Source organism: Sinohyriopsis cumingii, chromosome 15 (genome assembly GCF_028554795.1).
Source record: "Sinohyriopsis cumingii isolate HCF-2022 chromosome 15, ASM2855479v2, whole genome shotgun sequence".
In the NCBI taxonomy this organism is placed as follows: domain Eukaryota; kingdom Metazoa; phylum Mollusca; class Bivalvia; order Unionida; family Unionidae; genus Sinohyriopsis; species Sinohyriopsis cumingii.
The window spans coordinates 125570210-125595626 of NC_142975.1; the positions used below are offsets into that span (position 1 = coordinate 125570210).

The 25417-nt window shown below is 35.6% G+C and overlaps 1 protein-coding gene across 1 annotated transcript in view; it reads left to right on the forward strand.

Moving 5' to 3' along the window:
- LOC149782696 (meckelin-like) overlaps positions 1-25417 on the forward strand; it is a 95406-nt gene that overhangs the window by 61836 nt on the left and 8153 nt on the right. The window contains exons 15-20 of the mRNA XM_089934190.1: positions 3856-4303; positions 10289-10497; positions 12788-12907; positions 18762-18884; positions 19987-20089; positions 24531-24673. Coding sequence (XP_089790316.1) covers positions 3856-4303; positions 10289-10497; positions 12788-12907; positions 18762-18884; positions 19987-20089; positions 24531-24673 — 1146 coding nt within the window. The remainder of the gene's footprint in view (positions 1-3855; positions 4304-10288; positions 10498-12787; positions 12908-18761; positions 18885-19986; positions 20090-24530; positions 24674-25417) is intronic.

Sequence of the window (25417 nt, forward strand, 5' to 3'; positions counted from 1 at the left end):
GCCTGAGATAAAGAGAGAGGCTCAAAATTTTGGTTACTGACCTGAGATAGAGAGGGAAGATCAAAATTTTGGTTATCAGATTGAAATAGAGACAGAGAGAGAGGCTCACAGTTTTGGTTACTGGCCTGAGATAGAGAGAGAGAGGCTCAAATTTTGGTTACCAGCCTGAGGTAGACAGGGAGGCTCAAAATTTTGGTTGACATTTGGGAGCATAGGGGGTGAAATGTTAGTAACCTTTGTTGATACATGAGAATTGTAATAATCACTGTCCTACACAAAGATTCATCTTATGGATTTTAATATTAATATCGAGATTAGATCTGTAGAAGGCATTTAAAGTCGGTAAATTAATTCATGTTAGTGTTTGTCCTCCAAACACTTTATACAGACGATGTTCAATCCCTGGCAAACAATGACCTACAAATGCTTGTTCAATCAACTCACAGCTCACCCTAATTCATAAATCACTTAATTTAGCTACCTAATTAGGTAGCTTCAAATCTTCATAGTCAGTCCCACAGTGGATGATTGTTGCAGCTGTTGGGTAGGAATTTTGCTTGGCATCATAGTTCAGCAAAATCTGAGGCTGACAATAAAGTTTGGTATGCATCCTTTTATTTATTGAGTACATGGTCTGATTAGATTTTGATGCAGTTATCACAATTTCTCAGTATTGTTTTATGTTTTGGAATTCTTTGGATTTTGGGGGTTTGCAGTGTAGAGTATGCATCATGTTTTCCAAACATAGATATAGTTTTATTGTATTGATTTTTTTTTTCATTTTTGTCCCCTGACTTCAAGGAGTTGGACATAGTATGTGTTTCAATTCATCTATCTATATGACCAACTTTTGGTGACCTCACCATTGTGGGGTGGGGCAAGTATTCAATGATTGACTTGTTAGAACTTAGATTTTAACAAATACTATAGAGCCAGCAATGTGCTGATGTACAGTTACCCTACCCATCTAATTATCTGTATACCGATCTACCAACCAAACAGCCATATTTAGACGTAGTAACTTTACACTGGCCAGAATGGGGCAGAGTTGACAAAAATAGGGAGATATTGATGTTAAAGGTTCAAAATTTTAAACTTAAAAATAGTTTGAACTTTAGCTTTTGCACATTTCATGTCAGGTGATCAAAATACTAAAGAAATAAGTGAAACTTGATAAAAATATTGAAACACTTTCTTATATTTTGCTTCCCTAAAGTCGTTGTATGACACAGTTACGTCAAACTAAAAATATGTTATATTAATATAATATATTAATAAAATCAGCAGCAGCTTCCATTATTATAATGGAAGTGACTTTTTTCATGCATTTATTGAAGAAAAAAATACTGGCTAAAACAATTAATTTTATTAGTAATAGACCTTAATATGTCCACTGAGTAATAATTTGCTTCTGATTTGACTGCAACAATTAAAATTATCACTCAAATTTGGGGCAATGTTCATCAAATTAGGACCTGTCTTCTGAGCTTAAAGCTTCTTTTTTCAAACATTCTGCTTACCTCTTTGAAGGAAGAAGTCAAAATTTCAGTTTGATTAGTAACAGTGAAACAAGATGTTATACTCAGTTCTCAGGGGTACAGTGTAGGATGATGATGATGATGATGATGATGTTGGATGAGTTTAGTTATGAGCAAGATCCTTGTATATTAATATGGTGATAGTGCATTTGATTGTGTATTTTAACACTGGGGTGGCCATATTTATTTACCAATTTTTGAAAAGTCAAAATTTCAGTTTGATTAGTAACAGTGAAACAAGATGTTATACTCAGTTCTCAGGGGTACAATGTAGGATGATGATGATAATGATGATGATGATGATATTGGATGACTTTAGTTATGAGCAAGATCCTTGTATATTAATAAGGTGATAGTGCATTTGATTGTGTATTTTAACACTGGGGTGGCCATACTTTTTTTACCAATTTGGTATATAAGCTAATATCATTAACTTCTTGGATGAATTCTTTTATAAGTCACAACTACACTAATTTATGAAGTGATCGGATTGGCTGAGCTTGTGATCACTCTAGTGGTCATATTTCTGATCAGATTTTGCTTGGACCTGATATGCAAGCTTGTATGACCAAAATCTCTTAGTTTGATTATGAGTGACTTCCATGCATATGAATGAGGTGGTCTTGCATCAGACTGGCTGACAGATCTTATTTTTGAGGAGATTTTGATCCAATGTGTGTGATTGTATCATCAAAAGTTTCCATATGAGCAAGAAAAATCCATGGATATTAATGAGGATCTAGGTTGATCAGATGGTGGGAATTGAACCCACAACCTTCAGATCACAAGCCCAGCAAGTTAATGAGTTGGCAACTAAGCCACCACAGCTCCTCTGGGTGGTACTTTATGTAGTTTCTAAAGTTATGACTCCAGGGACAGGACCCCAGGGTAGTAAGGACAGACTCATGCTGTTTGCACAGATTAAATCACCTTGTAATACCAAAGAGGTGTGTGTACTTTAAGGATGATGCTGTGGTCAGTTTCGTGGTTATAAATCAGTGCTGAGTCCTCAGGAGCTTAGAGAGAGATAAAGATAGAGTGACAAAGAGAGAGATCCAGGGTACAGTGTTGTTTGTATGGAAGATGACATTTTTATGCTGAGAAAATGATCCCATGTATATAGTTTTGGAAAGAAGATAGATAACACCAACATTAACAGACAATTTACAATGATTTGCTTTATGATTTTCTTTCCCTATACAGTTCAATGCGTGTGTGAATTGGTATTCATAAGATGACATGCTACATTTTTTTCATTATACTCAGTTCTTAGGGGCCAGGGACTGTGGACCTCATAAAGAAACTGGGGGTGACTAAATCACCCCAGCAGATGGGAGGGTACGCCTCCACATCCTATCAGGCATCACCTTGTGATGTGTGGCAGATACCCTAATGAATGATATTATGACCACTTGAGCCTTGTGTTCATTTTTATATTCATTTTTAAATTTTCTGGACACAGACATTTTTGACAGAAACTTTGTCAGAACAATTAAATAACAAACCACTTTAGAAAGACAAATGTAAATTTGTATGCATATTTGTATGTGTATATAAATGACCAGATTAGAGTCATTACAGCAATTTATCTATTGTTTGGCAAGTGTTTGAACTTTTGGACATATTTAGGAACAAAACATATGTGAACACGATTTAGGAAAAGTCACATGAGGTAGATCAGTGAAAGATCATATAAGGTAGACCAATGAAAACTTATGAGGTAGACCAATGAGAAGTCATATGAGGTAAAAACCAATGAAAAATCATATGAGGTATACCAATGAAAAATCATATGAGGTATACCAGTGAAAAATTATGTGAGTTAGACCAGTGAAAAGTCATATGAGGTATACCAATGAAAAATCATATGAAGTAGACCAATGAAGAATCATGAGGTATACCAATGAAAATCATATGAAGTAGACCAATGAAAAGTCATATGAGGTTAAAAAAAAAACCAATGAAAAATCGTATGAAGTAGACCAATGAAAAATCATATGAAGTAGACCAATGAAAAATCATGAGGTAGATTGAAGAAAAATCATGAGGTAGACCAATGAAATTTGATATACATTGGTATCAGTAGATGACCTAAGTAGATTTTCATGCCATTATTGCAGTTCTGCAAATTTGTCTGCAGTTTTGGATTCATTTTTTTTGCCATGGAGTTTTTCAAAACATGTTTTATAAACACAATCTAGTTAAAATGACATCTATTATGTGTGTGTGCATGGGACTGCAACATTGTTGAATTTTGCTTGTTAGCAAGTTGCAGTAGCTGAAAGAAACCATGCAGAAAGTTTCTATGTATTTGTAGCGTCAGTCCGTGGTGTTCCTGGTCCACCCAGAGGGTCAAGCTTTGACGGACTGGCTAGGATTGTTTGGTGCTGCCTTTGCATTGAAGTGTCTGGAGCTGATTCATATGATTATCATGCAGTGCACAGCTGACATTTTTCTGATTGACTGGGAACGCTCGCGTGGGGCGGTCTCAGTAGATGCAGAGACAGGAAAGAGAAAAGAAATCCCAGTGTCAATCTGGAGGACATACTTTGTTGCAAATGAATGGAACGAGATCCAAACAACCCGCAAAATTAACAATGTTTTCCAGATTTTTGCTGTCGTTTTCTTCCTGGTTGTGGTGGGATTTGAAAATGTGACAACCAAGGATCCACTAGGGAATGTGGTGAAGGATGCAACAGATTATAAAGCTGATTACAGTTCTGTCTTTAGATATGGCACAGCTGTCTGTGTCTACCTTGTTATAGGTAAGTTTATGTGTCTTGGTTATTTATTGTATATGCATTGTAATATAGTATTGCAGTCATCATAATTCCAGTTTATATTACACATCTGTAAACTGTATATTATGAGATTTTCTATCCCTTATTGTATTGGCACATTAAGGACACATTCTTTATTCTTTATAATCTGTTCATATGCAGATAATATTTGCCCCAGATCTAATGGCACTATATATATATATATATATATATATATATATATACATACATACATACATACATACATACATACATACATACATACATACATACATACATACATACATACATACATACATACATACATACATACATACATACATACATACATACATACATACATACATACATACATACATACATACATACATACATACATACATACATACATACATACATACATACATACATACATACATACATACATACATACATACATACATACATACATACATACATACATACATACATACATACATACATACATACATACATACATACATACATACATACATACATACATACATACATACATACATACATACATACATACATACATACATACATACATACATACATACATACATACATACATACATACATACATACATACATACATACATACATACATACATACATACATACATACATACATACATACATACATACATACATACATACATACATACATACATACATACATACATACATACATACATACATACATACATACATACATACATACATACATACATACATACATACATACATACATACATACATACATACATACATACATACATACATACATACATACATACATACATACATACATACATACATACATACATACATACATACATACATACATACATACATACATACATACATACATACATACATACATACATACATACATACATACATACATACATACATACATACATACATACATACATACATACATACATACATACATACATACATACATACATACATACATACATACATACATACATACATACATATATATACACACACACCGCTCCCTTGATAACTCGTGCCTGGATAACTTGCAATCCCGCTTATAACGCAGTGTCCATCTTGGCTCCCGATTTTTTCCAGAGAAAATGTATCTAAAATATCTTTAAAATATACTGAACATGAAAAAATTACGATAAGAATTGATAATTAAACTTTGATACATTGCTCGTTTTATCGTCGAAAATGGTGATTAATGCCCGTAAAAATATAATCCATATTTTGAAATTTGCAAGTTCTAAATAGGAATTAATTTCAGAGATCTCGAAAACGCTTAATTACGCGTATTTGGACGCCAATTTTTGATCTGGGACGCAGAAAATCACTGAGGCAGGAGTCCTCCGTACACATGTAATAGGTGCGTGGGAAAATTCAAAGATTTGCCGGTTCTGTTTCAGCCACCTGCTTTGTGGGAAAATGTGTTGATCAGTTAACTGTGCTGATATTTACAACGACAGAATTCAGTGACTGAAAAACTCTTTGATGTACATACATGTTGCCATTTTATAAGAGTACATAAAAAAAAAGAAACATGATGCAATAGATAGGCGGCTAGTTCAAAGGCTTTGACTGGTGGCCGGGTGAGAAAATGTACTGATATTTAGTGATTGAATTCAGAGGCAGAAAGACCCAGTTTTAAAATCCTAGCGAGACCTCTGTTTAAAGACATCATATATTATGTAAGTTTTTATGATAAATAGTTGTCAGTATACTGTAAATAAACAGTCTGGTGAAATAGCGATCAATGAAAACTTCTGGTAAATGCTAACAGGTGGCAACAGAGAATGAAATAAACACCAGTTAAACGTCTTCCTGTGTGAAAGTCACGTTATAATCCTTTAATTCCGTTTCAGTGTAAACATTATAATCACAACATATTCTGTTCATTGAAAACATGAAAAGAGTCAATCGACCGTCACATCGAAACCCGTGAGTACTTCTGTGAGAACCTAATTACATGCCGGCTTTGTTTTGGTCAACAACTTGGGGTAGTGTTTGTTGCATTAAAAAATCGATTACAAGAGACCTGGGGTGCTGGATTAAGGGTCTTGGAGCTGCCTTTGACGTAAAGCAAAACAGTAACAGAGACAGCGACGATGATAGTGACTTCGAAGGTTTCAGTGAAACTGATGTCATTAATGCCGAGGCTGTTTGGGAGAAATTCGTACAGACTCATGGTCCTGAGATGGGCGTTTCTCTTGATGATATGGAGGAGTGGATTTGTGCTGACAATGATTGCCCCACAGCCGAATACGTGTCAGATGAAACAATAATTAATTCTATAACGAACAAATTTTCAGCAGAAGACGATTCTAACTGGAGTACCACAAGTGTTGAAAGTGATGCAGACGCACATGTTGCACCACCTCCCCCCTCTGCACAGGAAGCAATCAAATATTTTGATATTTCCATAAGGTGGCTGGAGACCCAAAATGTTGACTACGTAAAGCTCATGCAGTTGAGAAATCTGAGGGATTTTGCTCGGCGGGAGAGAAACCAAGAGGTAACAAAAAAAAAAAAAAAAAAAAAACTGATTCTTTCAAAAAGTGATTTGATATTTGTCAAGCGTGGCACAAACGGCAAGTATTAACTTGTTCTAATTTACGTTGTTTTAAATTTGTAGACCAATTAAATATGTTAGTACTGATTAACCCTTGTTTTTTTGTTTTCCATTTTACTTCTATCACATTCAAATCTATCTATCTATCGTTCGATCGACACTGTTTCCCGAAAAGAGTCGATCTTTTGTATATAAAAAACGTCTAATTTGGATCAAACAATAAAACTAGAATGTATCAAATTCAACATAAAAATCAGTGACGTAGTACACAATGTGTGAAGTGGTACATGTGTTAAGCAAACAGAAACCACGTGGAATAATGTTTTCGATGATCGCCTCAATATACTGTAATTTATCTTGAAATTAATGTTGCCCTATGAGGAAATAATAAAGTACACCGTTATGAAGAGATATTTATTCACAGTCAATCTCAGCACGATTATAAAGTGAGTATTCAACACTATAATCTGCCTACCCCCCCCCCCCCCCTTATTTTTCCTTTATGTCGTCGATCACTTTATTGGTTTGGGCTTATTTTATAGGTCCCTCGATAACTCGCGCCTCACTTATAGTGCAGTCGATGTTTCTGGACCCCGATGTGCGCGAGTTATCGAGGGAGTGGTGTATATGGTATATTATGTAGAGGTAGATCTGGGTCTTTACATGTTGTACAGGGGTAAATCCTGTACTTTATAATAACAAAATACATGTACATGTATGACAGGTCTGTTTTAAGCAACGATACGAGTCCCTGTATTCTAGGGCAGCATCATGCTCATTGCAGTCTGTGCGGAAACGATTTTAATATTGGGCATGTTGGTAAATTTTATGTGGAGAAACACTTGAAAACAAAGAAACACATCAAATTAGCTCGTCTTACGAACTCCAATACTAAGGTAACTTATCTGCAGCAGAACTAAAGTGCGGACATGAATGTTATAAATGCAGAGGTGTTATTTACCGAGTTCTTAATAGAAAGATAATGAAGATCTTGCTATTGGTGCAGAAGCAAGAGAATTCATAGAACACAATTCTACTCTAGCTGTAAAGGTGTTTTATGATAATGTTAGAGATTATTATGCTACAGCCTGTGATTACAATCTCCAGAAATTCCCCTATGGAGATTAAATGCTTTTAAATGCTTCAGTTGCTCATGTAAATGAGAGACAGTCAAAAAGCTTCAAAAGTGTTAGATTCTTTGTCAGGAGATATCCCTTTCTATTACCATCCTTGTCTACCTTGGATCATCTGGAAGGAGAATTCCTGAAGTATAAAGTTGGGATTCTACCTGACAATATACTTAATGCAGATAGAGTTGATGTGCAGTGGCACCTTATTTCCCAGCTAAAAGACATAATCACTGGAAGATATAAATTTCCTCTTCTTTGTCAGGTTATGAAAGGAATATTGGATTTTTACCATTCTAATGCTGACTGTGAGAAGTGCTACATATGAAAACTTGAAGCAGTAAAGGATGTTAAAAGACAAGAGGGGCAAATAAATCATTGTTTGTTGCATTTTTAGCATGTTATATGTGGATTCCTCTTTTTCTGCTTGGATTCCTCTTTTTGTCCACTTCGATTACACTTATTCATCATCAGGGGTTGGCATGTATGCATTAACTGTCATGCAGTTTGGAACTGCAGTATTTGAAGCTGAATTGGAATAACTAAGGCTTAAATGTACTTTACAGACTTGTATAAAAGGTTGCATTCAGAATATTTCTGATGCATCTTTTCCAAGTCAACCATTGCAGGCCATTCTATTTTGTTATGTTTGTGGAAATATATTGACTGCTTTACGGAGAAGGTCAGAGTATGTAATGGTAGATCAGGCCTGTACAGTTCAAAAATTTTAAGTTGTGTGTGATCATTCATTTTATACATATCATAGAAAAAGTTTTCTATCTGAGCTTTTATCTCATCTGAATTCAAATAATCCTTTTAGCACTGTACAGTCTGTATATCGCCCTAGTACTTTAATTGCCCTTCTGAGAGTAGTTAATATTCTTCTCTCTGCTTGGGATTGTGGAAAGATTACGGTTGTCACCCTCCTTGATTTGTCTGCAGTATTTGAACCAATAGACCATGATATATTACTTCACTGTCTCCAGCTTGTATTTGATATTCACAATACAGCCTTACCATGGTTCAAGACCTACATAGTCTACAGGACACAAATTGTACTAGTATGTGGAAAACAGGCTCTTCATTCTGTACACTCAGCAGCTCTCAAGTGTCATAGATTGACATCCAATGTCTCACCGGTTGTACGCTGATGACATTCAAATATACAAATCTAGCTCCCCAACTGAAGTTGTGTCTACCATCCAAGGTGTAGAGAGGTGCATTTCTGATGTGAAGATATGATATGGATGACGTGTAACAAGTTGCAGATGAATGATGATAAAACTGAAACCATCCTGATCACCATGCAAGACTTTCTCATTCACATCCTTTGCCTCAAACAATAAGTATCAACAAAACCAACATTAAATTTAGACAGTCAGTATGAAACCTAGGTGTCATCCTCGACAGTAATCTCTCATTACACCAACATGTAATGAACATATGCAAGCCTGCATATCTGGAACTGACACACGTCAGCTCCTTTCACAATTTGTTTTCAGTTAATGCAACTAAAACACTTGTGGCTTCCCTAGTTTTCAAGACTAGACTATTGCAATTCACCTGTCTGGTTTGTCTCAGTATCTACTACAGAAACTTCAAAAAGGTCAAAACACTGCTGCTCGGATCATCATTAGAGTACGAAGAACTGAGCACACCTCCCCCATTATGTAACTTTCACTAATTACCTGTTCAAACCAGAATCAATGCTACATTTCATTGACTGATTCCTGTCCAGTATACCTATCTGACCTCACCCATGTGTACACCCCATCTAGAAACGTAACGCTTCCCTTTGAACACTTACATTTTCCTTGTTCTCACTGTTAAAATGAAGTCATATGGACACTGCAATCTTATTCAAAAGTGCTCTTAAAATTTGCATAATTTTACTTGAAGAACAGACTTAAAGACTTGATAATGTTCAATTCCTTAACTATTGTCAGCATGTTTTTGTTTTGTAATTTCATGATGACTGTTTTTGTAGTCTTGTCATTGTTTATGTTTTTTTGTGTTATCTAATATTGTAAAGCACTTAGATCTTCTGAAGATTAGGATCTGTACCAAGTCCACATTATTTTGTTGTTATTATTATTATTATTGATATTGGGAGTTGTACTGTCACGAATTGCTGATGCCATATCATTTGTGATGATATAACTACCATTATATGTCAGCAAATCTAAAAAACATTTTTCATTTAACCCCTAATTGAATGATGATATATTTTGTTCATTGCAGGTATTATCCAGTGGATATTCTTTGTGTTTATTTATGAGAGATTTGTTGAGGACAAGGTCCGTCAGTTCGTGGACCTTTGTTCAATGAGCAACGTCAGCGTTTTCATCATGTCAAACAATCACTTCGGCTACTACATCCACGGTTGCTCTGTTCATGGCAAGGCTGACACAGACATGAGGGAAATGTTTATAATGATGAAGAAGGAGGAGGTGAGGTTTACTTTGTTTCTCTCTGTATAATCATGTGTAAACAGTATACACCCTAATCTGCCTTGTTAAATGGCATCAGCAGATTGGGGTTTACCTTGTTCACTTAAAATTTAACAGAGCATAATATGCTGACAAAAATAAGTTCCTACCTTTTTCACGACAAATCTACCACAGTGTAATGCAGTAGCAACTGAAAGTCTATATTGCTTACTTCAGATCTACTAAAGCACAATGCACTCAAAGTCTACCTTGCTACCTTGCCAGGATATACATTGATAAAAAAAGGGCTGATGCTTATCACTTAAAATTGTTCACACCAGATCTAACTGACCATAATAAACTGGCAGATTAGGGTCTACCTTATTTGCTCCAAATCTACCATAATATAATATGCTGGCATATTAAGAACCTATCTTGTTATCTCCAAAACAATGAGAGCATAACATGTAGCAGATAAAGGTTTACATTCTTCACTTCTTATCTGCCAGAGCATAATATGCTTTCAAATAAGGCTCTACCGTGTCCACTCCAGCTACCAGACTATAATACACTGGTTAATTAGGGTCTGCCTTGTTCACCCCAATTCTACCAGAGCATAATGTACAGGAAAATAATGGTAGACCATATCCACTCCAAATCAACCAGGGCATAACATACAGGAAAATAATGGTTGACCTTATCCACTCCAAATCAACCAGGGCATGATACATTAACATATTATGGTTTACATCCAGAACATAGTATGGTAGCAAAAAGGGGCTACTTTGTTCACTCAGAATTTACAGGATTTTAATGCACTGGCAGATTAGGGTCTGCCTGATTCACTCTATCTACCAGAACATAATGTACAAGGAAATCAGGGTTTACCTCAGTCACTCCATATCTATTAGAGAGCACAATATGCTGGCAAATAAGGGTCTATCTTTTTCGATTTGAATCTTCCAGATCATACTGTGCTGGCAGATTAGAATCTACCCTTGTTCACTCCATCTGCCAGACCAAAATGCACCAGGAAAGTAAGGTCTACCTTGTTTGTTCTAATACTACCATAGCATGACAAATTACATGGAGCGTTGTTTGCTTAAAATCCTCCAGAGCATAGCAGTTCTACTTTGGTAACTCAAATTTTACTGGAACAAGGCAAATCAGTCTACCATGTGCATTTGAAATCTACTGCAGTGCAGCAAATCAGGTCTACTTTGTTCACTGCAATTCTGCTGGAGCAGGGCAAACTAGGGTCAACCCTGATCACTTGAAATCAACTGTAACATTAAGCAACAACAACAGCAAATAAGGATCCAATTTCCCGGAAAGGTTCACCTCCACCCCTAAATCATTTGTCCATTTAGCCAGTGTAAGATTCTCCCAATTTGTATTTTTCTTTTACCTCTGTTTAAGAGTAATGTCCTTTCAATGGACCCATTTAGACATTCTGTCGAATAAAACAAGAATAGACCTTTACCACGTCAGGTTCTTAAAGAATGACTGGGAATGGAAAAATCAGGTTTTGGAAGTAACTATTTGAATACTGGAAGTGCTGCAAAGTCACTAATTTTACTATGAAACAAATTTTTCATCTTTATTTTGCTGGTGGGGGGATTGTCATTTTCTAACAAGGTGGATGGGAAAAAGTCAGGTGTTATGTATGATAATTTATTTATAGTTTACTACTGGGAGGTAAATATTTCTAACAAATTTAATTGGTTTGTATGATGATACAGTGGTCAGTAACACCCCAATTGACATATTGGTTTGTATGATGATACAGTGGTCAGTAACACCCCAATTGACATTATATTTATTATATTATAGATGGTATGAATCAAGTACAGCAAATTACCCTACTTACCTAAATGTAAAGGCTGAGTAATGTACAGTAAAAATACTGTACGTACCTCAGTATTTTGTAAAATATTAAAAGCATGTGTAATATACTGTAAAATTACTGTATTTATATAAAAAATTATACAATGTTCAAAGTATGAGTAAAGTACAGTAAAAATACTGTATATATTTTGTACATTATAAAAGTATGAATAATATACAGCAAGAATACTGTATTTACCTGTTTTGTTCATTGTACAAAGTATGAGGAATGTATTGTAAAAATAGCATTTTTTACCTATATATTTTTTACATTATAAAATATAGTGTACAGTAAAATAGGGCAGGCTTATGATGTGCCATTCACTGTACTCTTCTTTCTTTCCTTCAGTACCTGTATTGTTTCATTTGTTTAGAGTCAGTGTTCAATACTGTGATGTTTTTGTTCATTAATTTTTGTATACAGGAAGATGTAGTGGGTAAGCGTGGGCTAGAGCCAGGTACCGATCAACAGACCTTTATGATGGCACTACCCAAAAGACTTCGACAGAAGTATGAGCTCGTTATTGGCCAGGCCCGTCTGGAGGTACTGTAAATCACACATTTTCACAAGTACAGTAATTCCTCGTTATAATTCTGTTAATGGGGGTGATGAATGTAACCAGTGTTATTAGTGAATACTGCTCTACATCAAGGCTGTCATGAGTCCATAAATAGGAACCATAACATCAGTGTCTCTCATATCTTGGATGAACTTAATCCATGGATCTCAATAGAAATATCTTTTATTTAAAGATGCATATCATTTTGTTTTCCTCTACACGTTCATTGCATCCTACAGAGCAAAGGACTTTTAAAGCTAAGACAAAATATATCCTATCACTTTTTATCCTCACACTACATGACCTAACACTATAACCCAACACTATTTAACCTTACACTATATAACCTAACACTATTTAACCTCACACTTTATGACCTAATGCTATAAGCTAACACTATTTAACCTCACACTTTATGACCTAACACTATAACCTAACACTTTTTAACCTCACACTAGATAACCTAACACTATATAACCTAACACTATATAACCTAACTCTATTTAATCTAACACTATATAACCTAACACTATTTAACCTCACACTGTATGACCTAACACTATAACCTAGCACAATTTAACCTCACACAATAACCTAACACTATTTAACCTTACACTATGTAGTTTATGACTTTTTTAGCTAAGATTATTTAACTTAAGACTTTAAACTGACACCATTTAAATTAACACAATATAACTTATCACCATTTTACCTAAGATTTTAAATTAAGACCATTTAAACAAACTCTGTATACCATAAAACATGTCCACACACACACACACCTATTACTGAAAGACAATTTACATATCATGAACACTATATAACCTGTTTTCACATACACATACATCTAGTAATGAAAGACAGTTTGTTGATTATGAACACTATATAACCTGTCTTCATACAGCTAGTACTAAAAGACAATTTGTTTATTATGAACACTGTAAAACCTGTCTTCACATGCATACACAATATGTACTGAAAGACAATTTGTTGATCACGAACGCTATTAAACCTGTCTTCACATGCATACACAACATGTACTGAAAGACAATTTGTTGATCATGAACACTATAATACCTCTCTTCATATACACATACAACTAGCACTGAAAGACAATTTGTTTATCATTTACCTATTTTTATAATGCTGCTCATTATTGTGTCCTCTCAAATCCAGTTTGTTGAATGCCAGCTGCTTGAAGCCTTGAAGTCATACATGTCTCCAAGTTGTCTCTAAAACTGTTTCACTAATTTAAAATCTTACCAGGCTTGGAAAAATGTTAACACTTGGTTACGCTTGTTGACCTTGGGTTAATTTTCAAGGTGAAGGGGATTTTAAAATTTGTTAAGATATTATGTATTCCCCACACCACCTGTTTAGAGGATACCACTTGAAAGCTGCCATGAGTACCTACCCAAGCAAGATCTTTGCAAAATAATGAGGTATGGTGGCATCTGATTGAGCCTTTTACCACCCAGAAGGCTTATTTATGGTATATGATCAAATCTATGCTCTTAGTACCTTAAAGGATTGTTCATAGTATGGTAGCATCTGCTTATATATGAATATATACTGGGGTGCATGTAATTTAATGTGAAATAAACCTGAAAACAAAATTGAAAATGGGCATATATAAAAAGATGCTCTATAGCATTTGATTGGCTGGGTTGTTCATACCATGTAGCATCTGATTGGCTGAGTTGTTCATACCATGTAACATCTGATCTGATTGGCTTTGTTCATACCATGTTGCATCTGATTGGCTCAGTTTTTTATACCATATAGCGTCTGACTGGCTGAGTTGTTCATACCATATAGCATCTGATTGGCTGAGTTGTTCATACCATAGAAACTTTAGATTGGCTGAGGTGTTCATAGCATGTAGCATCTGATTGGTTGCGTTGTTCATACCATGTAGCATCTGATTGGCTGAGTTGTTCATATCATGCAACATCTTACTGGCTGAGTTGTTCATACCATGGAACATCTGATTGGCTGAGGTGTTCATAGCATGTAGCATCTGATTGGCTGGGTTGTTCATAGCATGTAGCATCTGATTGGCAGGGTTGTTTGTACCATATAGCATCTGATTGGCTGAGTTGTTCATACCATGTATCATCTGATTGGTTGTGTTCATACCATGTAGCATCTGATTGGCAGAGTTGTTCATATCATGTAGCATCTGACTGGTTGCGTTGTTCATACCATGTAGCATCTGATTGGCTGGGTTGTTCATACCATGTATCATCTGATTGGTTGTGTTCATACCATGTAGCATCTGATTGGCTGAGTTGTTAATACCATGTAACATCTGATTGGCTGAGTTGTTCATACCATGTAGCATCTGATTGGTTACATTGTTCATAACATGTAGCATCTGATTGGCTGAGTTGTTCATATCATGCAACATCTGATTGGCTGAGTTATTCATACCATGGAACATCTGATTGGCTGAGGTGTTCATACCATGCAGAATCTGATTGGCTGGGTTGTTCATAGCATGTAGCATCTGATTGGCAGGGTTGTTCGTACCATGTAGCATCTGATTGACTGGGTTGTTCGCAGCATATAGCATCTGATTGGCTGAGTTGTTCATACCATGGAACATCTGATTGGCTCAGTTGTTTATACCATATAGCATCTGATTGGCTGACATTTTCATACCATATAGCATCTGATTGATTGAGCTGTTCATACCATGGAACATCTAATTGGTTGAGTTGTTCATACTGTGTAGTACCTGATTGATTGAGTTGTGTATGCCATGGAACATTTGATTGGCTGAGTTGTTGATGCCATATAGTATTGACTGCTCTGGTGGCCTAATGGTTAGAGCATCTGCCTTGGATGTGGGAGGTCGTGGGTTTGATCCCCAGTCGAGTCATACCAAAGACTGATAAAAATGGTACTAACAGCTGCCTCGCCTAGTGCCCAACATGAAGAGGTTAGTGTTAGGACTGGTCGGCCTGGTGTCAGGATAATTTGACTGGGTAGGACATCATGCTATATGTCTGCAGCATGATGCCCCAGTGCTAGACATCACTATAAACTGCCACACTGCAGACATTGTAGCAATATGACTGAAAAATTGTAAAGCTATGTTTAAAATCCAAATCACACACAAACACCATGTAGCATTTGTTTGGCTGAGTTGTTCATACCATATAGCATCTGATTGGCTGAGTTGTTCATACTATAGAACATTTGATTGGTTGCATTGTTCATACCATGTATCATCTGATTGGCTGAGTTTTTCATACCATATAGCATCTGATTGGCTGAGTTGTTCATACCATGGAACATCTGATTGGCTGAGGTGTTCATACCATGTAGCATCTGACTGGCTGAGCTGTTCATACCATATAGCATCTGAATGGCTGAGTTGTTCATACCATGTAGCATCTGATTGGCTGAGTTTTTCATACCATATAGCATCTGATTGGCTGAGTTGTTCATACCATGGAACATCTGATTGGCTGAGTTGTTCATACCATGTAGCATCTGATTGGCTGAGTTGTTCATATCATGCAGCATTTGATTGGCTGAGTTATTCATACCATGGAACATCTGATTGGCTGAGGTGTTCACCCCATGCAGAATCTGATTGGCTGGGTTGTTCATAGCATGTAGCATCTGATTGGCAGGGTTGTTCGTACCATATAGCATCTGATTGACTGGGTTGTTCACAGCATATAGCATCTGATTGGCTGAGTTGTTCATACCATGGAACATCTGATTGGCTCAGTTGTTTATACCATATAGCATCTGATTGGCTGACATTTTCATACCATATAGCATCTGATTGATTGAGCTGTTCATACCATGGAGCATCTTATTGGTTGAGTTGTTCATACTGTGTAGTACCTGATTGATTGAGTTGTGTATGCCATGGAACATTTGATTGGCTGAGTTGTTCATGCAATAAAGTATTGACTGCTCTGGTGGCCTAATGGTTAGAGCATCTGCCTTGGATGTGGGAGGTCGTGGGTTTGATCCCCAGTCGAGTCATACCAAAGACTGATAAAAATGGTACTAACAGCTGCCTCGCCTAGTGCCCAGCATGAAGAGGTTAGTGTTAGGACTGGTCGGCCTGGTGTCAGGATAATTTGACTTGGTAGGACATCATGCTATATGTCTGCAGCATGATGCCCCAGTGCTAGACATCACTATAAACTGCCACACTGCAGACATTGTAGCAATATGACTGAAAAATAGTAAAGCTATGTTTAAAATCCAAATCACACACAAACACCATGTAGCATTTGTTTGGCTGAGTTGTTCATACCATATAGCATCTGATTGGCTGAGTTGTTCATACTATGGAACATTTGATTGGTTGCATTGTTCATACCATGTATCATCTGATTGGCTGAGTTTTTCATACCATATAGCATCTGATTGGCTGAGTTGTTCATACCATGGAACATCTGATTGGCTGAGGTGTTCATACCATGTAGCATCTGACTGGCTGAGCTGTTCATACCATGTAGCATCTGACTGGCTGAGCTGTTCATACCATGTAGTATCTGATTGGCTGAGTTGTTCACATCATGTAGCATCTGATTGGCTGAGTTTTTCATACCATATAGCATCTGATTGGCTGAGTTGTTCATACCATGGAACATCTGATTGGCTGAGGTGTTCATACCATGTAGCATCTGACTGGCTGAGCTGTTCATACCATATAGCATCTGAATGGCTGAGTTGTTCATACCATGTAGCATCTGATTGGCTGAGTTGTTCATATCATGTAGCATCTGATTGGCTGAGTTTTTCATGCTATATAGCATCTGATTGGCTGAGTTGTTCATACCATGGAACATCTGATTGGCTGAGTTGTTCATACCATGTAGCATCTGATCGGCTGAGTTGTTCGTATCATGTAGCATCTGATTGGCTGAGTTTTTCATACCATGTAGCATTTGATTGGCTGAGTTGTTCATACCATGGAACATCTGATTGGCTGAGGTGTTCATACCATGTAGCATCTGACTGACTGAATTGTTCATATCATGTAGCATCTGATTAACTAAATTGTTCTTGCCATACAGGTGGTTGAAACTATTATAGCCATTACATTAACATAATCATGAATAAATTTGAAATTATAGGGTAAATCCACACATAACTATCGAGTGATCTTGAAACTGTTAACTGAGTTTTTCACCACCCAAGAAGTGGAATTGAGATATTGTTGCATTAGAAAAGGCAAGAGTGCACTTGTTTCTGATATCAACCAACAACTCAGAAATGAAAAATGGTTTCTGTACAATAACATCACATACCTTAACCAAACTTTGCAGATGGCTTGCACTTAGGAAACAAGAAGTCTGTTGATTTGCTGGTCAAAGGTAAAGATCACAATGACTGAGACAAGAAAAGTGGTTTTTGTCAAGAAAGAAAAATACTCAACCATGTACCTTCACCAAAGTTTTGGGATGTCATCTTATGGCTTGCCTTTTGGGCAGAAGATAAATCTGTACATTATTAGGTTTAAGAAGAAAGTAATGGTTTCTGGTACAGTAAGCTTAGTTCAAAACCACATACCTTGATTGAAAGTTGATACCGTTGAGACACATTTGTAAGTAATCACCAGAGTGAACCATAGTCTACTAGTTACTACATAGATGACTAATAATAATGGCCAGGCAAATTTTGTGCCATTAATGGTACTTTTGTTTAAATAGAGACTGGTATTTCAAATTTGAAACCAAACAGTACTCCATTGATTGAGTGATCAATTTAAATGTATTTACTTGTTTATTTAATGAAAGAATTTGATGTTAATTTTGCACGAGGGATTTTTTTAAAAAATTATAATACAATTGTTTTCATCAGAGTGCTGCAGCTGCTGCGAGAACAGAACAAGGAAAAGGCGGTCGACTAATTGGGACAATTACAGAAAAGCAGGTGGAGGCATACAAAGCAATGAATAATTTTTTCACCTCATTCATTGATAATGTAAGTACTTTTTATAAATAAGTGGATTTTATTGTGTTTTCAAGAGATTTTTCATTTTCGTTCATGAAGGGGATTTTCGTGAAGATTTACTTTTGTTGTTATTAGGACTAACAATTTAATAGCATTGGATAATTGATAATTTGGAGAACAAAACTAAATGTCACTCAAGTAATAATGGTAGATCAAGTTTATATTTCAGCTGCAACATGTGATGTAGTATGCATCGTTGATGGAAAATTGAGCAAGGTTGAATCAGTCACATTAATAGAAGCATTGTAGAACTATTACTTGTACTGGAGTAACCTCCACTTAATATGTTTTTAAATTATCAAGCTTTTAGATATTTATTGTCGTTATGCATATTTTTTGTTACTATCTGATATTTTGTACACCCAGTATTTGTGAAGAGGAATGATAAGTAATTCAACATGATTTTTACAGTTACAATCTGAAATTACATATGCAAGAGAACCCTTAGGGGTCTTGTTCTGGTAACTTATGTTATTAAAGAAATCGCTAATTTCATCAGCGAGTCAGGTGAAGTCTTATGCCTTCACTTTTGGGAGACTGAGCAGTGTGGCTCTAGGGCCTCAATGAATGCCAAACGATTTGATTCACTTTCAGATTTTGAAAGCTGCATTTTCATTGGCTGATTCAAAGGTCACCAGAACATGACGATTAAGCTATTGTTGTCGAATCTTCATGTTGGACAGTGGAGATCAGATTTTAATCAGATTGCAAATAATGTGTTGTTGATATTACTATTGTTACAGCTCTCCCACTGTCTAATGACAGGTTTTTGTAAATATTTGTACATTTTAGTCATAGAATGAGTGGATGGCTGATATCCCTTGTAAGTCAAATTTACAAAGTCAGGTTTTTATTCAGGGATTGTCTTATTTGTCCTCAACACCACTACAAACAAAAAACCAAGATAATAGTCTACACAGAGTTTAACGGATACAGGCATTTGACACAAAACATTTTTGCAAATAACTGTTAGGTCACAGCAGTCTGATCTATTTGACCTGTTATTAGTCGAACAGTCCTATAGGCAGGTCTGTTGGTCAGTGGAGACCTAAACCTATGCTATTTGTTTCAGTCACTACGAGATATCCGCTATGTTGTGAAGGACAAGACATTCCTAGAGACTATCATGGATACTGAGTTTCTGGACTCTACAGAGAAGGGTATTTTTTATAATGGTAAGTTCCACAGATTATTTATCATGCAAGTCTTTTGACCAGCTATCTTTATCCAGTAACCCCACAAAGTGAAATAGCCATTTTTCTCTCACATGTTATCTTTGTGAGATATGGGTGTTGCACTGGAAAATCCCATTTTGTTTCATATGTTATAGTGAGACATGAGTATTTTTGTCTCATTTGTTATCATGGTGAGATATAGGTATCATTTCTGGTGCTGGAAAGCAGTAGCAGCATTGTCGACAATATTCAAGTTTTTGCATGTTCAGCATGTGGAGGGGATATATCAATGCAAGTGAGATACTTTTTTTGGGTTTTACCTGTAACTTTTCTAAATGTCATGAAACAATTTTGTATTAAACTTGCAACTTTACAAATTTCATGGACAACTTGTTTGATGTTATAATAGCAGCTTTACCATATTTCATCGAACCCGTTTTGTTTGTTTTACCTACAGCAATATTTAATTATATGGAACACATAATTTGTCTTGTACCTGTGTTGTTTGTTTTACCTACAGCATTATTTAATTATATGGAACACATAATTTGTCTTGCACCTGTGTTGTTTGTTTTACCTACAGCATTATTTAATTATTTGGAACACATAATTTGTCTTGCACCTGTCTTTTTTTACCTACAGCATTATTTAATTATATGGAACACATAATTTGTCTTGTACCTGTCTTGTTTGTTTTACCTACAGCGTTATTTAATTATATGGAACACATAATTTGTCTTGCACCTGTGTTGTTTGTTTTACCTACAGCGTTATTTAATTATATGGAACACATAATTTGTCTTGCACCTGTGTTGTTTGTTTTACTTACAGCATTATTTAATTATATGGAACACATAATTTGTCTTGCACCTGTGGCTTGAGATATCATGAAACACTTGTTTTATTTTTTTACCAGCATCTTTACTGGATTTTTGTGTGAATGTTTTCAGAGTGTTGCATAAAATACATAATGCCACTATTTTCAAGAGATACATAAAATACATCATGCCACTATTTTCAAGAGGTACAAAAAATACACCATGCCACTATTTTCAAGAGATACATAAAATACACCATGCCACTATTTTCAAGAGATACATAAAATACACCATGACACTCTTTTCAAGAGATACATAAAATACATCATGACACTCTTTTCAAGATATACATAAAATACACCATGCCACTATTTTCAAGATGTACAAAAAATACACCAAGCCACTATTTTCAAGAGACACATAAAATACACCATGACACTCTTTTCAAGATATACAAAAAATACATCATGCCACTATTTTCAATAGATACATAAAATACACCATGCCACTATTTTCAAGAGGTACAAAAAATACACCATGCCACTATTTTCAAGAGGTACAAAAAATACACCATGCCACTATTTTCAAGAGGTACAAAAAATACACCATGCCACTATTTTCAAGAGATACATAAAATACACCATGCTACTATTTTCAAGAGATACATAAAATACACCATGCCACTATTTTCAATAGATACATAAAATACACCATGCCACTATTTTCAATAGATACATAAAATACACCATGCCACTATTTTCAAGAGGTACATAAAATACACCATGCCACTATTTTCAATAGATACATAAAATACACCATGCCACTATTTTCAAGAGGTACATAAAATACACCATGCCACTATTTTCAATAGATACATAAAATACACCATGCCACTATTTTCAATAGATACATAAAATACACCATGCCACTATTTTCAAGAGGTACATAAAATACAGGTCACCCTCATCATAACATGCTTCACTATAACATGATTCCAGATATAACACAGTAGCACTACAGACACCAAAATCAAAATTGTTGAAATTATAATTAAAAAAATTACAAATAATTTTTTAGGTCTATCAGCTGAAACCCTTACATAAAAAAACTACAGGGGTCGCGAGTGGCTGAGTGGTCTAAAGCACTCACCATCACGGATCACTGCCATCTCACCTCTGTCTGCATGGGTTTGAGTCTCAGATTCAGCCTATATGGGTATGTGAGAAAGCTTGCCAGTAGCTTCTCGTGGGTTGGTGGTTCTTTCCGGGGTTTTCCTGGGTTCTTCCTCCACCATTAATACTGGCCGCCATGTATAGCCTATCGTGTGCTGAAAAATGGCGTTAAACCCCACAACAATGACAAATAAAAAACTACTGTACTTGATTTGGACATTAACAGAACATGTTTTTACAGTCACGGTTAACTCAAAATAGTCACTACTGTATGCAGGCAAGATATCATATTTCTAACAGGCTATTAAACACCCAAAATTTGTCATGTCTCTAATAAGCCATAATTGTCATTGGTCCGTAACAATGATTGTATTTGGCTAAAGTACACATGACTTTCAAACTTGCCTTTAGCACTACAGTCACCCGAGCAGATCAACGACTTGATCTCTGTAAATACAGTTCATTGATTATGCAGAAGACCAGCTTACTGTTGGCCATTGTTTATTGATACATGGAAACTGATCACAAAAGGGATTAGCAGCATTGTCTTTTAAACTTGCTGCTGCTTTCTGTAATCTGTTGCAGTGCAGCCCAGAAGAGATAAATGCTCATTTGCATAATGTAGTTACAGCATAAATATGGTCTATTCAAGCAGTTAAGTGTCACTTTCCACTGAAATCAGATTTAAAAGTGAGTTTAGTCTAATCAGTATTTATGAGTGAATTAAAACATTTAATCTCACAACAGAGACATTCGAGAAAAGGATAGCTTATTTTGTGTGTAGGATTGTGGCTTTAAAGGATTCACAAAGGAGAATGTTGAAGAGTCCTGGTGTGAAAACATCAAAATTTCCATTGAATGGAAACGATGACCGTGTTTTGACCTGGTGTGAAAACATCGAAATGTCCATTACTGGAAATGATGACCATGCTTTGACCTGGTGTAAAAACATAAAAATGTCCATTAATGGAAACAATCACCATTTTTTGACTTGGTTTAAAAACATCAAAATGTCCATTAATGGAAACAGTCACCATTGTTTTGACTTGGTTTAAAAACATCAAAATGTTCATTAATGGAAACAATCACCATTTTTTGACTTGGTTTAAAAACATCAAAATATCCATTAATGGAAGTGATGACCATGCTTTTACCTGGTGTAAAAACATAAAAATGTCCATTAATGGAACCAATCACCATTGTTTTGACTTGGTTTAAAAACATAAAAATGTCCATTAATGGAAACAATCACCATTTTTTGACTTGGTTTAAAAACATCAAAATGTCCATTAATGGAAATGATGACCATGCTTTTACCTGGTGTAAAAACATAAAAATGTCCATTAATGGAAACAATCACCATTGTTTTGACTTGGTTTAAAAACATCAAAATGTTCATTAATGGAAATGATGACCATGTTTTGACCTAGTGTGAAAACATCAAAATGTCCTTTAATGGAAATGGCTACCATGTTTGGCCTGGTGTGAAAACATCAAAATATCCATTAATGGAAATGATGACCATGCTTTTACCTGGTGTGAAAACATCAAAATGTCCATTAATGAAAATGACTACCATGTTTGGCCTGGTGTGAAAACATCAAAATGTCCATTATTGGAAATGATGACCATGTTTGGCCTGGTGTGAAAACATCAAAATGTCCATTAATGGAAATGATGACCATGTTTGGCCTGGTGTGAAAACATCAAAATGTCCATTAATGGAAATGATGACCATGTTTTGACCTGGTGTAAAAACATTAAAATGTCCATTAATAGAAATGATCATGTTTTGACCTGGTGTAAAAACATTAAAATCTCCATTAATGGAAACAATGAGCATGTTTTGAACTGGTGTGAAAGCATCAAAATGTCCACTAATGGAAACAATGACCATGTTTTGAACTGGTGTGAAAGCATCAAAATGTCCACTAATGGAAACAATGACCATGTTTTGAACTGGTGTGAAAGCATCAAAATGTCCAGTAATGGGTTAAATAATTTATATATGAATTTGTATACCCATTAAGTGGAATTGGACTTCAGTTTATTCTCTTGCTTCAAATTACCTTTTGTTCTTTTGTACTTAGCTGATGGTCTAGGGGAAGAATATCACAAAACAAACTTGGTTACCCTCATGAAATTAAGAACTATTATTACTATTATATGCAAGTAGGTATGTAGGTAGAAATGGTTTAATAGGACAACATAACAATACTAACTATATAGTACTGATTAAAAGTTAAGTTTAAAAAATGTTGACAAAAACGAAATACCAAGAAAGGTTAGGTAGAAAAATGGCCAACATTTTCTTGTCAAGATCACTTTATTCTGATTTATTTTCAGCATAATAATTAATGTTTACCTTGTCTGCTCAAAGCTTCTAAAAGTTTCATAGAGGCAGGCTGTGTGTAATCATTGATAACATTTTGGTTTTAATCTGTTTTCCAGATAATGGCCATTCCTTTGACCAAGTCCTTTTTTATGGTAATGAGATGACGCTACTCGTGTTTGAAATCCTGTTGTTCTGCATAGTAGACCTGATCTTCACAAACTATATCATTGCTGGTGTCATCACCTACATCATTACAGAGGTAATCCATTCACTATAGTTGTGGATGTTGATTTAACTTTTAGCTCCTTGGCCATAAAGTCCAATGATCCTATGGTGTGTCGTCTGTCCACCAACAATTCCTTGCTACCATATTCAGAAAGTTCATACTACTGTTAAAAGAAAACATGGAATATGGGCTCATATCATCACAGTCTTGGAACCATGAGTGAAATCCATACATTAATGAGGTGATCTTGCATCTAATTGGCCTACCTTGCTACCACTGATTAGTTAATATTTTTGTCACAATTTTGATAAATAAAGGTTTATATCATCAAGATTTCACATGAGTTCGATAATGAGCAAGATTCACAGTCTAATAAGGTGATCTCACATCTGAGCCTGTTACCATGCTGAAGGACATATTTCTGATCTAACTTTGATCCAGAGATTTGCAGGTATCATCCAGATCATGGACAGGTTCATTCACACATCCTTGATCTGATCTTGTCTGAGTTTGTTATCATTCTAGTAGCCTTATTTCTGATCCAGTTTTGATCAAACTTGGAATATGGGCCTACACCATTAAGATTTTGGATGGGTTCAGTAATGAACAAGATCCACATATGTTAATGAGGTGAGCTTGCATCTGATTGGCTGAGAATGTTTCCATTCTGGCGACCATTTTTTCCTTCTGATCCAACTTTGCTCAAACTTGGAGTATGTACTTATAGCATCAACTCCATGGACAATTTAAGAAATGAACAAGATCCACAGATACTAA